The sequence below is a fragment of the Aplidium turbinatum genome, chromosome 8 (assembly GCF_918807975.1).
Source record: "Aplidium turbinatum chromosome 8, kaAplTurb1.1, whole genome shotgun sequence".
NCBI classification, from domain to species: domain Eukaryota; kingdom Metazoa; phylum Chordata; class Ascidiacea; order Aplousobranchia; family Polyclinidae; genus Aplidium; species Aplidium turbinatum.
Window position 1 is genome coordinate 30,833,011 of NC_137479.1, and position 15,624 is coordinate 30,848,634.

The window sequence follows — 15,624 nt, forward strand, 5'->3', positions numbered from 1 at the left end:
CATGAGATTTGAAGTCCTTGAAACGAGCCAAAAATTCATACAACAATTTTTCAAGTTGGTCAGCAAATTCAGTTTTCTTCTCAGGATGCATTCCATAGTCTCTTAAAGTTGGAAAGTGGAAAAGATTTCCTGTCTGTACGTGAGCTTTCCAAAGTCGTACTTTGTTCATAATGCCTTTTATGTGACCATACATTTTTACGTTCCAAATAATTAAATACAATGGATTAGCGGTGGCCGGTGGGAGACTTCTAAAATGGTTAACAGAAGGTGCGAAATCTGCAATAATCCACTCCACAATGAATTGTTCACACGTACCAGACTAAACTAAATTATAAACACGTTTCGCGGGCTGCACACAATTCAAAATTGGCACATCTTCGCGGGCCACATAATTTTTCTTCGCGGGCCGCATTTGGCCCGCGGGCTGCACGTTGCACACCCCTGTTTTAAGATAAACTGACTGCTTCACTCAGAGGTGTTTCAAACAAGAAACAACTTATTTCAAAATTTTATTTTGTTTAATAAATAAGTAATATTTAATCAGTTGCAGATGACACTACCCTTTTGGCCGAGAACGCACAAGATCTTAAAGACTTAATCATCAAAGTGAAAAAGGAAAGTGAAAGGGCTGGATTGAAACTCAACATCAAAAAAACAAAAATTATAACAACTGGTAAAGCAGATAACATAAACATCAAGATCGAAAATCAAGAAATTGAAACAGTGAATGAATTCATATTTCTAGGCTCAAAAATAAGCTGGGATTCTAATAACTCACCAGAGATAAGGAGAAGAATAGCGCTGGGAAGAAATGCATTTGTTGGAATGAATAGCATTTGGAAGAGCAAGGATATAAAATTAGAAACAAAAAAGAAGCTGATCAAAACTATAATATTCCCAATTGCAACTTACGGATGCGAAACATGGACAATGAACAAAACAGACAGAAGAAAGATTGACGCATTTGAATTGTGGTGTTGGAGAAGGTTACTGCGTGTTTCTTGGACAGCCAAAATAACAAATGAGAAAATTCTTGAACAAATTAAACCGGACATATCCCTAGAAGCTAGAATCGTCAGGCAGAAACTTTCATATTTTGGCCACATAATGAGAAGCAAATCAAAGGAAAAAGACATCATGCTTGGTTTGGTGAGCGGAGGAAGAGGAAGGGGGCGCCCAAAAACAAGATGGCTTGACGCGATTGTAAATGACAGTGGTATGGGAGTGCATGAATTGAAGGAGGCTGCGTGGGATCGAGAGATGTGGAGAAAGATGACGTATAGAGTGACCGAGAGTCGTAAACGACTGAACGGATGATGATGATGATGAATATTTAATCACAAGGTTTGTAGGGATTGTTATCATCTTTAACCCACTTTTTCTGTCCCAAAGTAAAAGCAATGCACTGCAACGAGTAATTTAAACTCTTATGCTACCAAATGCAATCTTAACGTAACTCAAACGAAAAACGTCTTCGTACTCCACAAGAAAAACAGCCAAATTCTGAATCGACAGTGGATAGCATTCACGATTTACATTGCATATTTGGCTTTGCATTAACCAACAAATTTTTAACAACAAAAAAGCGTGCCGTACGCTAATGTTCGTCAAGCTTTCTCGACCATCTGGTAGCCCTAATCAGTAGCACAATGACAGGCAGGGGCTCCGGACACTTCCTGAGAGTGGGGGGGTAATTTAAGCAGAGCGGGAACGATGTTTTGACATCGACAGGGGGCTTATTGGATTATCGCATCACATATACTTCTGGGAGGTCGCTTCCCAGACCCTCCTTCGCATTACTGAAAGCTTCAGTTTCTTATACAGCGTCTTAGGCGGCATATTTCGCGCCGAAGGCGCAAAATTTTTGCCTTTCAGCACGATTTAAAGTCGAAAAATTATTTTCAACAAATCTAAAATCGCGAGCAAAAGCTCTTTAATATTTGCCACATTTTTTGAGGTTTTTAGACAAATTTGACTGGAAGAGGAGACGTAGGCCTACGCAAAAATTCCTCTCTGTATTCTTCCTTGGCTCAAGTCTTCCAAACTTTGCGCTTCAGACGCTAAATGGTTAGATTTAAAAGATCAAAAGCGTTAAGGTCCAAGCTTTCTATAACTTAATTTACAATTGCATGAATACAACACGATAACCTGTGCCATAACATCCACAGTGAAAGGAAAAGTTTCGGCATCTAGGGTCTAGGCCAACGGTGTTTAACCTGCGGCCGTATGGCCGCATGCGGCGTCGATGAATAATTATGCGGCCGTTAACACGTAGCCTAATTTCATAAGCATGTGTTGGCGACCGTGTCCTATTGTTGAAATGAAAAAATTATTTCATTAAAAAAATGAAATGTATTTTAAATATTATAGGCTACAAGGATATCTAGAACCACTGGGTACCTTCAAATTTTAGAGCTTGAAAAACATTTTCATCGTAAGTTTTTGTAGGCTAGACTGTATTATTAAAATCGTTTAGAGACAAAACTTTTCCTCGACCCAATTTCATTGTAACATTAGCCTACATTGCATTATGTCCTTAAAAAGAAAAAGAACACTAGCAGAGGAGAAACGGGTATTTACTCACTATTCAGTTCCAAATGGGAGTTGGATCATTTCATGATCGAGGCGACAGCGCATACTATGATGTGTCTAATATGCAGTCAAGTAGTTAAAACTGTTAAAGGAGATTATGCAAAGCAGCATTTTCGTCGTCATACGTCACACAATTACGCAAAATTAGGCAAGTCGAGGAAAATCTGTGTCGAAAATGTGGAAAAGTGCACTTGATTATCCAATGTTGCGAGAATTGGCAAGAGAAACACTTGTTCTTTTCGGAAGCCCTTAGGCTACGTGTGCGAGTCTGCCTTTTCACAAATGAAGTAGTCTACCTGAAAAACGAGTAGCCTACCGAACGCGATTGTTGGACGGAAACCTGGAGTCTCAACTAAGACTGTATCTCGAGAGGTTCTCAACTTAGCAATTTTATCTGCTCGTATGCAAAATCAAGGGAGTCACTTGTTGCAATGTCGCAGACGGAATAAATTCATTTCAAAAAGTGTTATGGCGCTATTAGGTATAAGTATGATAAGTTTAGTAGATATTAACGAATAAATTCTTCTCTTTAATAACGCAAATTAAAAAAAAATCATTTAAAACTCACTAGCGGCCGTGCTTTGTAGAATTACTCTGAATGCAGCCGGCAATAGCAAAAAGGTTGTGCACCCCTGGTCTAGGCCTACATTCAATTCACAAAAAAAAATATAAAAGCTAAAATGCATTAACTTTTACAACAAACAAAAGTATAAAGACATTGAAACAGTGCAACTGCAGTGGGTTTCGTTCGTGAGTGGTAAAAGCGAAATTAAACAGTTTGCAGCAGTGAGAAACTATGACGTCACACACAGCGCATTGCGATGCGTGTATTTTTGACAGGATTCATAGTTTTGCCATATAGATGACTTGGCGTTGTCTTGCGAGTCGGAGTTTCCAAGCAAAAGCCTCAAAAGTTGTGCAAAAAAAATAAAAACATAAAAATAAAACACAAAAGTAAAAAATATATTAAAAATGAAATTTTTATCTCTACATTAGTGGGGGGGTAATTTTGCATTAGTTACCCCCCACTCCGATTGGTGGGGGGTAATCACCCCCCCGGCCCCCCTCTAACGGAGCCCATGTTGACAGGTGTACGTTTAGTGACCTGTCATAGGCTCACTTTCGTTTCAGCCGTGAACTAAATGTTGGTTACGATTAGAATGGTCTTATGAATTTTTTTCAACCTCCGTCCATGAAAAATTCCTGCGTACGCCACTGCGGAAGCCAATGACGAAGACACCACATATGCGTGGACGACTGATCCACTTTATGAAGATGAGTTTGTAACTTGTAGCATAGATAAGCGAGTGATAGAGAACATACAAGAAGATAGACGTAACAGGCTGTGATGCTACGCCGTATACATTGCAGTATATTTGCCGTCACTCAATGTCAAGGTTTTGTGCGTAAATGCGAGATAATCTCACCACCTGTGGATCTCACCACCTGTGGGAGTAAATTAGTATTGATTGCATATTTCAAACATGTACCTATGTTCCTGTTACTGACAAATAAACCATTGATTGATTGATTGAACTGCAAACGTCAGATGTAAAAAGCATCAATTTTCTGGCTCGAAAGTAGACAACAGCAGAAAATCCGTTAGAAATTTCAAATGGCAATAGCTCATTTTTACATCGTTTAAACGTCACAAGATCTTTTAAACAATGCTAAAAGAAAAATTGTCAGCTGAGATGTATGTCAGCTGAGATGATGTAAGCTGGTTGCAGTTTGAGAGGCAATCGATTCGACAGACTTGCAATAACACAAATACCGGTTTCATTTATGATGCAATAACTGCTGGCTGAAAGGAGGGTTGCAAAAGTCAATTTCACAAGTCCCAGAGCGGTAAGCAGCAGCAACAATCCCAGGAAAGTTTAAGGAAAGCTTTATGCAAAGTTATTTGAAACAAGAGGTATGTGCAAGGTACGACAATATGGTGGCCGGTCGATTGGTCGAAAGACATTTGGTCGACAGTCAATTGGTCGACAGACATTTGGTCGACAGGACGTTTGGTCGACAGACAATTGGTCGACAGACATTTGGTCGACAGGACATTTGGTCGACAAGACATTTGGTCGACAAGACATTTGGTCGACAGACATTTGGTCGACAAGACATTTGGTCGACAGACATTTGGTCGACAAGACATTTGGTCGACAAGACATTTGGTCGACAGGACATTTGGGTTAGAGTTAGGGTTAGGTTAGGGTTAATGTTAGGGTTAGGATTAGGGTTAGGTTAGGGTTAGTTAACCCTAAAATGAATCGTTCTTTCGACCAAATGTCCTGTCGACCAAATGTCCTGTCGACCAAATGTCTGTCGACCAAACGTCCTGTCGACCAAATGTCTGTCGACCAAATGTCCTGTCGACCAAATGTCTGTCGACCAAATGTCCTGTCGACCAATTGTCTGTCGACCAAACGTCCTGTCGACCAAATGTCTGTCGACCAAATGACTGTCGACCAAATGTCTTTCGACCAATTGACCGGGTACCGACAATATATTGTTACATCGCTTTAGCGACTTAATGAATAGAGTTCGTAGTGCAGTGAGATGGATTTCATTAGAAGCAAGTGTCTTTAACATTTTTACATTGATAACATATATTAGCAATACCAGACCGACATGCCGCTAGCCTGGGTTTCTTTACCGTAGTTGACGCAATACTATAATTTACTTTGAAAAGCGACAATTGACCCCAATACCTTGCCTGGGTTGTAGAGATTCTAACATTGTAGTGACATCAGTTACTTGACACAAACAATAGAACTCAAGCAAACCCCCTGTGTGCGTGTATCCAGATGCAGAGTGTTTGTATCTGTTTCGTTCTATTCCCTCTTGTTCGTGTTAAAGTTATTTGTTTGTGTAACATCATTGTGATTTAATGATAATATACAAATGCTTTGCTGTTAAAAAACACCTCTTTTTTGTTTCTTCTTTTTTGTGGAGAAATGCTCTTTATTTCAGAGAGGCATTCATAATTCTTGGTCACAAAAAGGTGGTATTTTTGAATTAATTCGTTATCATTGTAATGACATTTGAACAAAGTAAAAAAAAAACAGTTGCACTGATTCAAGACTTTGCGGCTTTAAGGACTTGTTAGGCTTCATCAGTAGCTGAATGAACAAAAATTGCAATTTTTGAAATTCTTTGAACAAAAGTTCATGTTATGAATTTTCGTCCATTAATAAGCATATTTAGCAACGCAAGCCATTATGTCGTCACGTCTGTGCTCTGTGACGACACCATTTGTGGTCACATGTCGGCTTGCCTTCAGGCATGACTTATGACGTCACACGCTAAAACAGGCTATACTGCAAACTTACTGTTTTTCGTTTCATGTTTGCATGTGATATGTTTGATGGATAGAAATCAACAATACAGGCCTTGTTTTGAAATCAAGTTGAGATGGACCTGGGCAGTGAATACAGAATTAAGCGAACTTGCTGAAAACAATTTCAGCAAAGAGATAACAGATTCCTAGCAAAGCACTCCTTATTCGAAAGACGTTGAATCAATGTAAACAAACGTGGATCTGCTAGCTTAATTTAGATTGACTAGCACTTATCTAGTGTTACGACAGAAAGGTGGTAGGCAGGCAGTAAGGCTGCCACAATAAGTTGATGAAGTCAGCCAATGGTACAGTCGTTGCTTTAGCATAAAAGTAACACAACTATATATATCACAAATTATAAAGCGGAGACTGCAATTATATTTTTGTTTTTAGTTGCAAAGTTATTATGTGCAGATTTCAATGAACTGCACCGCAGACTTACTATGTATAAAGCATGGAATGATATGTTTTGAGATCAGTGTGTATAGTTGAACAAGGCTTAATTGAAGTATACGTTATGGCGTGTTCCTCAGCTCTTCTTTTCCAAATCAACGAGGACTACTTGACCTGCCAGATTTGCATGGAACCATTCGAAGCTCCAAAGGTGTTGTCATGCCAACATACTTTCTGCGTGAAATGTTTAGGTTAGTAACGTTATGCGAGTAGTAGCCTAGTAACTTAAGTCCCTACCCAAGTTCTTAAAAAGCTAAAGGGATATACGATTCTTTCACTAATAATAGTGTTATGGTTTTATTTATTGCTGCTCTACAACTGCTTAGGGTCTTTTAGCGACAGGGCTCATTTTTAACTTATCTTAGGTTTAGGATGTCATCACATTATTACTAGGGCTGTTCGAAACGAACTTTTTCAAGTCGAAACACAACGAAATCCTTCTTAAAGATTTTTGCTCCGAAACGAAATCAAGACAAATAATTTTAGGTCGAAACGAAATATTTTACAGCTAGCAGGTCATTGCTTTATAAGACAACAGGAAATTAAACACCCTTTTGCCGTGCCCTCTGGTTTAGAACCACTGCTTTTGTAGATTTTTCAAGAGTTTTGCTAATTGCAGAATCATGTGAAAAGACAGCACAAGGGTCTTACGTTCTGTGTCCTGTTTGTCGTCAACGTACTGTGCTTGGTCTTAAAGGAGTGGAAGGTTTGAAAAATAACTTTGTCTTGACAAACATCATGGAGATGATGGTTGATTGGAGAAAAACTCATGTCAAGTGAGTAAAAAGCATTTTGTTTAATGACGGATGAATGAAACATGTGAATATCATGCGTTTCATTCATCCGTTAGCTTTGAAGTTTGAGAAGCTTAATAGTGGCAATAGTTTCTTTAAGGCAGGCTGTGATTACTGCCGAGCATAAGTTATAATATATCAGAGGTGGGCATCAGCTACTTTAAAAGTAGCGAGCTACCGCTACTCGGGCTAAAGTAGCGCGCGCTACCGCTACTTTTCTCTTAAACTGACACAGCACTTTGTGACGTCAAAATGACTTTTATGACAGAATCATATCATTCCTTTAGCCTACACTGCCATTTCAACATCGTAACGGAAAACACATTCTAGGTGAAATTTATTGCTACGCATCTTTCAAAAACACGAGCCTTTCAAAATGCGAGTCGCTGATTCCTGCCCGCTTCAGTACGTCTTTTCCAACGGATAAAACGCTATATAAAACGCTAGTAGCCGCGCTACAAAAGTAGCTCGCTACTTCCTACCTCTGGTATAGTAGCATAGCAGTTCAATGTAAATTCCCTCAGATGCCTACGAATCTGTGAAATTATGTTTGTTAAATCTCATAAGTACAAACAATTGAAAAGGTGGTTCACCAGTTCACTTGCGATGTACCAAACTTTAAACAACTCAAACTTTGCAGAGATGAAGCAACTGAAGGCACCGAAAAGTGTCAGACTTGTCCACAAAATGAATCCACAATGGCCACGTATCAATGCATCGAGTGCTTGGATCCTTTGTGTGCTGATTGTGCGGCTTTCCACAGCAGAACAAAACTTACCAAAAATCACGAGGTAAGTTCTAGATTTCCAATCTCTCTGACAATCTTTTGTGTGTCTGCGGCTGTACGCAGGCATGTATACCATATGTAATATTTGTATTATGCATATGTTAAGCTGTCGTTGTAGTTTCAAGTTTGTGCTTTTACGTAAAGGCACGAAGGTAGAGATTAATATTTTTATGTTCATTTGTGATAAATTCGTATTAAACTGTTGCTTTTAAAAATTTTGGTGAGGTATCAATGAAATATTGTATGGTTCTCACCTCACTTATAAAGTTTTGACGATGACTGTGTATAATTGCGCATGTTGCTGCGTAGGTGGTGCCGCTACAAGAAATTGAAGCTGGAAAGCACAAAGCAAAGATTCAGATTCAAGAAATGACCAGATGTAGTTCACATCAGGTGAGTTTCATTTAATCAAGTCAAATGTTTTTTATTTTAAGGTCAGATTTTTCGTGAAGATTAAACTACAAAATGCACAAGAGTAAAGCTTGTCTAGCCATAGAATTTTTAATTTTATTAACTTTGCATCCTGACGATCTTTAACTGGTCTGAGAAACTTTCTTGTTCGAAAAGCTTAATTTTGAAGTTTAAACCTGGCAGCTTCGCATATTTGTAAAGGCTTTGAACCTCTGACGCAGGCCCTGGTTAACAGTTCAGAGTTTGGTCTTAAAATGCGTTCATTTTTAGGCATTTTTGTTAATTTTCAAAATGTAGCAACAAGTAGAATTACGTCAATGTCACTTTGCAACTAAAATTACTTGATATGTACAATCGTCGCATAAGAAAATACAACCACAGTATCTAATAGCGCAGTAGGCCTAGTGGAGTAAAAACAAGCAGATAAGTTTATAAACTTGAACTCAACTAAATGTAGCCAAGACTTCGCCGGTCAATTTGTTTGACTTTGTTGGTGCAAAATCAGTGGCAGCACTTCACTAATCGCCGTTTGTGTGCACAGAATCTGAAATTGGAAAAATACTGCTCGGATTGCGATATCCTGGCATGCAGAGATTGCATAGTGGAAGATCATCAAGGACATTTCCTCGTTCCGGTAGATAGCGCAATGGAGCGCATTCGGAGGGAGGTCAGTGATCGAACTAACTAAACAAGATTGATCAACATTTTTAACTAGTAAAGTTATTGCTCTGTTGCGCTATAAGCGCTTTGTTGAAACATAATAAGCTGAGCTCACATGAACCACTAAAACAGTTAAAACAATTCATTCAGCATGGACTTACCAAAGCGTTCAACAGGTTGGGAAGATCCAAAATGAAATGGAGAACAGCGTTGATTTGTCTCGGAAGTCCTTGGAAGTGTTGTTAAAGATGGAAGAGGAAGAGAGAAATATGTTTGCCCAGATTGAACAAGATATTGAAACCTTAGCTGAAGACTTCATAGCGGCGATTAAACAAGTGAATAGTTCTTTGAATTTATTTATTCAAACTAGGGACAGTACTACTTCTACCATCCCTAATTCAAACTCTTAAGTTTGCTTGATAAAGAAATAATTTTTTAGCAGCTGAAAAATTGAAGTCACATTTAATTATCAAGTAAATCCACACAACCTGCAAGTCTGCTTTTCATAAAACCGCTGTTCAACTTGGGCGTAACTGATAGAGTAGCCTACAATGGGTGAACCCTCTCTCAGAATGCTTAACTTAAAGCTCTTTGGTTTCTCTTACAAACAAGAATCATTAGTTACCATAGAAAATATGGCCAATGGTTTTCTTCCACTTAGGCTTGGCGACCTCTGACAAGTTTCTAGTAATGCATTACGCCACTATTTCTACGGCATTTTCACTCCTTGCTGTTACACATTACATCTACACAAGATTCTCCGCAGAAAAGAACCGAGCTACTGAGGGAATTGGAAGAAACCCAAGCAAATAAATTCTCCCACCTCACCATGGCCAAAGACCACCTTGAGATGCAACTGAACTGCATGATCAACTGCACGCAATTATCCAATCACGTTCTTCAGGTAAGCTTTCCACGTCGAGATCTTGCTTGACAAAACAAACGCTTTTTTGACGCCTAGAATGCTTTAGCTTGGAAGCATGGTATGCAAGTACCCGTACCGTTAGCTCAGTGGTTACGCGCCCGGTTCAAGATCACGCGGCGCTGGTTCGACTCTCGGGGTGTGCGCTTGAGCAACGTATTTCAGGACTACTCTCCATTCAGCGGCACTTAATGAATGGAACAATTCCCCGACAACAACACTTCAACAATCGGAAACTTCATTCTGCCAATCTCGGTAACCGGCCCTGTGTCAAGAGCCTCTACAAGTATGCGAAACTACCAGGAATAGCCAATCAAGGCTTTGTCAGTCCGAGGATAAAGATTCAAAACCAACCAACCAAGTACTAATACGGAACCAAGCCAACTTTACTTAGAATGTCACCCCTAAGTAGATGTAGAAACCGTTTGTTCAAATTGGCATTATCTTTGTTGAGAACTATCAACTATCAACATTTTAATTGAATAATGTGGCTAGAAAGTGACGCCCTGCAGGTGGGCTGCATTAGCTATTTCCTACATCGGCATCTATAGTTGATTAGTTGCAATACCAAACTTTCCAAATGGCAATTTATAAGAAGTTTCAGCTTTTCATACACAACTTTCAGTAAGTGCAACTGAGTTTTATCACAGGAAGGATCTTTGAACGAAGTTTTATCACTGAGAAAGAAAATGTCAGAAACAATTGAAGAATTGAAGAAAACAGCACGAACATCCGAAAACGTGTTTTCCAATAACTTTTCACATCACCTCTGCATAAGGTAAATTATGTTTCTAATTAAAATTCTTATCGCAAGAGACTTATAAATAGATTTGATAGAGTTACGGTAAATCAAGTTTGAAATATCTCGGAGGGAATTTAATAAAAATATTTACAGTATTACAAATGGACGGGACATAGCAATGATTTAATAATTTAATCAATAAAACTAACTCTTCTTTTTGTTTAATGACCGCTGAGGACAATAAATCAACGAACCCATGACGTATTAGTGTAACTTGTTACCCAAACTTCAAATAAAGTGATTGTAAAATATATGAAAGATTAATATTATCTCGGTTCATAAATACTTTAATTGGAATGTGCTAGAATGGTGAGTCCAGTATTGGTTTTTGCAGATTTATACCAGGGAATATACAAGGCAAGGCAAACAGAGGAATGGGACTGTTAGAAAAACAAAAAGCTCCCACCGCTAAAGATTTAGGCCTCAAGCTGAATGTCTTCAATGCAACGTCGCCTGAAAAGGAGGCACTTTTGAGGCACGTTTTGCAAACAAACGGAAAACTATTTGAAAGTGAAAAAATATCTTTTAGAACAACTTCTCCACATAACGAACCATGTTGCTCTTCTTCAATTAAGCATCCAGGGATCACGATGACCAATGAGGTCTTGTACGTGGAAATCCCGGAAGACCCAAACACATCAAAACCTGTACCAACACCACGAAGGCGCACGAACAACCCTGCAAAGTTATCACTACCAAGGTCTCCACCAAAGCCACCAAGTCCAGCATTGAAACCATCTAGGCCTCTCGTGGCAGTAAAGCCACAAAGGATTGAAACAGAAGACCATTGTGATGCAAGCGTGACGAAACAAATCGTCCCCGTACCAGCTAAGCCAATCACGAAAGTCCTTCCTAACCACTACCCAACAACTCCATCTAGAACCAAACGACAAGCCAGACCGCGATCAAAACTCTATTCCGCTGGAAGCCAACTATCTCTCTGTTCCCCAGCAAACGAAAGTGATCTTGGTAGACGTAGCCAACCAACGCCTTTCAGAACAGCACCCGATCCACCACCCAAACCAATGAGCCAGCAACCCATTCCAAAAAGTAATAATCAAAACCAAAGTCCAACAGTGAGGCAGAAGAAGAAATCATCAGCTCCTCTCCCCCCATCTACGCTGCAAACTCAACTGAAAGCGAATATTTTGAGAGTATTTGGAACTAAAGGCCAAGGTTACCGCGATTTTCAAGGTCCACCACAAGGTGTCGCTATGACGAGCGAAAAAATGCTAGCGCTAGATGGAGACGGAGAACAGATCATTGTCTTCAACACCGAAGGATTTTACAAAAGTCGATTTAAAGTCAACATCCCAAATCAAGGTAAATATGGATAATCTGCCATAGTTTGAATTAAAACTTATTAGGCTTAACACTTGTTTGCATCGATACTTTGCTGCATACGTTATCCTCACTACTAATTACGTTATTCTTCGTAATTTTAACGTTATTATGCCGATGGTTTATTAACTCCAGTCAATAAGCAACGACCACAGCTACATCTTAAACTCATCGTTTTCCTGGATTTCTTAAGCATCAAGGCAAACATGAACACAAGGACTTTTCAACATAAAAGAAATTGTTTTCGTCGTTTTAACCAAAATTTGTTATCTCGGTTTAATTTCAAATTTAGTGTCCATACGTGTCCACAATTAAGAGCATCATTTGTTTCGTTTTGAAATACCATAGAGACAACATTGTTTCTTTATTAACTCGAGACGGACTGCACTCGAGCTCCATCAAATCACTCAATCAAAACAAAATCTCGCTGTAATGCAAAGCTTTTTTGTCTTCATTTCGCTTCGAAATATTTTTATGTGAAACATTCGTTCCATGTCGCGCTTCCTTTCATAGAGTAGAGTTTGTTCCGTTGTGACGTGTTCAAGATCGAAACAAGGCACAAAGCAAACAATGATGAATCCAACACTCCGAAAACATTCATTTTTCAGCATTTATTTTCAGACAAGGTCAAACCGACAGGAATAAGCATCTCACCATTGGGTCAAGTATACGTTCTCTTCACCAATCTAGTCACTGTGTGGACAATGGATGGAATCCTTCTTTCATTATTTGGTCACAAAGAGTTGACAGATGCCCATGGAATCGCAATCGACAGTCAAGGTTTGAAGTTGCATGTCGTTTTCGATAAAAATTATGATAAATATTTAAGCAAATGCTGTTAAATGATTTAAACTCTGAAAAAAAATTAGAATAAATAACGAAGTTGGCAAAAATTGTACAATGCAAAAAAGTTGAAGCATAAACATTTAAGGAAAGCAGCACTGACTTTTTTTGAGTGCTCGGGTTTGTGCGAGAGACAAAAGTTGCCATACATTGTTGTCTCAAAGTATTGAAGTGGTAGCCTACCCGGTCTGGTCTAAATTTGTGCAGGTGAAATGATTTCCTGAGATGTGGCTTGTGCGTATCCTGCCATAATAAAACTTCCCCTTTCTGTGAGTCCGATAGTTACAGCCGAGTTGAAGACAATGTCTTGCTTCAGCCGAGCAATATTGCAATAATTGAATGCAAAGATTAAAAAAATCCTAAGGGAAATATAACAATTGTTGTGAGCGAAATTCGTTATTTTGTACACAACTGAATGTTTGCTGTTCTTTTATTCACAACATTTGTATTACCACTTACTACTTCTATCATTGCATTCAGAAAGAGTGATAGTGGCTGACCAGGGAAAGCACCAAATAATTGTTTTCCATAAGCGCGGTCACATAATGTTGAAATTCGGAAGCTATGGAGAACTGGATAATGAATTGAAATGCCCGAGGTAATATGTTTGTATATTGAACAGTTTGATTACAAAGTAGGCCTGCACTAGGAAATAATTAAGTCACAGCAGCCTGCAGTAGGCCTACTTACAGTAGGCTAGCTTAGCTGTCGCGCCCGCTATAGAAACATATACGTAGGCTAGGCTATAGAAATTTTGTTGCAACAGATTGTACTCCATAAGCTCCTGCAGGAATTATAAAAATGGATCCTTTAAGTGGGTCATGAAATCCACAACTAAATCCCCGCTAATAACCCGAACGGAGCATAAGCTACATCCTTCTTGAAAGATTTATTCGGATCATCTAGCATGCAAATTTATACCATTTAATAAGTCTCAGAAATATCAAAGTTTAGGTGGTTAATGGATCTTGCTTGATCTTGTATGTGATAACAATAGGTCTACCTCTTCTACATTCGAGTCGCCAGTTAACTTTGTCTTCCATGTTCTATCAATCCCTGAAGATGAAATATCGGCTCGCAAGAACTTTAGAGATTGTTGTTTTTTTTTTCAAATTGATCCTGGTTTGAGTCTAACGTTTGTAACGTCATAGATACGTTTGCACTACCACCAGAGATGAGATCCTTGTATCCGACCAACATACACATGCTGTGAAGATATTTGACTGCAATGGCCAATTTATTGCCAAGTGCGACACCAAAGGTTTGCTTGATGATGTTTATTACTAAAGTAATTGGGTTAGAAGTTTTTGTTAAATATTTTCGTTGCTTCACATCCTACAATCCCAAAACTGTAATTTTTGTGATCAGGGCCATTAAACATTTTTCTAAAGACACAGCTGCATGCTTAAGAGCGGTTTAGAACCAGTGCCCTTTCGATCACTTCACCAGTGCTCTCACCACTCTGCAATGCAGCAGACGATTCACCATGCAACCACGCTTATTAATCTGGAGTATCATGTTTGATTTACTCAAGGAAGAACATAATTGGCATAGCTTTCAAACGTGTCTGGTATTGCCGGCCTGGGAAGTGAACCAAAGTTACCAGAACAATTACCCAACTTACGATTTCTTGCATTTATTTAACAGAAAACAACATCAATTATCCTGAGGCCATTGCAACGATTTGGCCGAAAAAAGGCCAAGCCGAGATTTTGTTGGTTGTAGATGAGAGTAACAACAGAGTCTGTGCTTTCGATCTCCGAGGGAAGTTTCTGTATCACGTCTTGGACAAAACAAATGATCCAGATTTGAGAAAGCCACAGTCCATTGCCACATGTGGGGAGAAAAAGCTTGTCGTTTTACAAGCAAACTGTATACAAGGTCGAATATACGATTTGCGCACTGTTTCGTTATAAAATCAGATAAATTTATAATGGTTTTTTTATTTATTTTTTTTATCATGATCATCTGCTTTTAGAAATGAACTTTCCTTGACATTGTCGATAAAAAATCATATCATCTTTCATATTTTCACTGTGTGCAATGTGCATGTTTATATCAACGTTAGAAGCAGTAGGCTATCGTTGACAAGGGGTTCTTTTGGGTGATTTCAAGGGCCCGAGAACTTGATGAAGCCATTGCGTATTCTTTGAATGTAGTGTATTTTGGTGTCCGACGTTATCACTGCTACCCATGGGCGCCGATCGCTCTCTAAAATTGGTGGGGACATTTACTAGGAAAGGTAGAAAGGGGCGACGTGCGAAGTGAGCTAGAAAGATCGGGGGTCTGTTCTGACAAACAAACAAATAATAGCCTAGGCCTACAGTAGGTAGGCTACAAGTCTAATGCGATGTATAGGGTAGGCCTATATAGTTTAATTGTCAGCATTGGACAGCAGACGTCCAACCACTCGGCAACGAGTCTCCGGCGAATTAAAAACGAAGTCCTTGGAGAAGTTTGCCGAATTTAAAACTTTGTTGTGCACATGGCAGACCATTGCATGATTTAGCTGTTGCTGTGTTATGGTAGATCGTAACCAAGTTTTGACACGTCGCAAAGTTGAAAATGACCGTTCAGCTGAACACGAGCTGGCTGGTGGAATGAGAAATTACTCCGCATAATAAAACATTTCTACTAAGGTCGGGGTTTCCTCGCACAAAACAAAAATGTTGTCCCCTCTTT

At 39.1% G+C, this 15,624-nt stretch overlaps 1 protein-coding gene across 1 annotated transcript; it reads left to right on the forward strand.

Annotated features, from left to right (window-relative positions):
- The first annotated feature begins 6,446 nt into the window (after nt 1–6,446).
- LOC145775931 (uncharacterized) lies at nt 6,447–14,908 on the forward strand. The gene is made up of 13 exons (XM_082587341.1): nt 6,447–6,573; nt 7,002–7,158; nt 7,817–7,967; nt 8,273–8,356; nt 8,916–9,041; nt 9,211–9,369; nt 9,801–9,938; nt 10,607–10,734; nt 11,093–12,081; nt 12,721–12,879; nt 13,423–13,540; nt 14,094–14,203; nt 14,590–14,908. The coding sequence occupies exons 1-13, from the start codon at nt 6,447–6,449 to the stop codon at nt 14,856–14,858; spliced, it is 2,715 nt and encodes a 904-aa protein (XP_082443467.1). The 3' UTR covers nt 14,859–14,908.
- The last annotated feature ends 716 nt before the right edge of the window (nt 14,909–15,624 follow it).

Excerpts from the sequence above, each read along its gene's own strand:
- LOC145775931 (XM_082587341.1), top strand. The coding sequence starts at position 6,447 with ATGGCGTGTTCCTCAGCTCTTCTTTTCCAAATCAACGAGGACTACTTG. Across the intron at positions 9,939-10,606 it reads TATCCAATCACGTTCTTCAG|GAAGGATCTTTGAACGAAGT; the intron begins GTAAGCTTTCCA and ends GTTTTATCACAG. Across the intron at positions 12,082-12,720 it reads AGTCAACATCCCAAATCAAG|ACAAGGTCAAACCGACAGGA; the intron begins GTAAATATGGAT and ends ATTTATTTTCAG.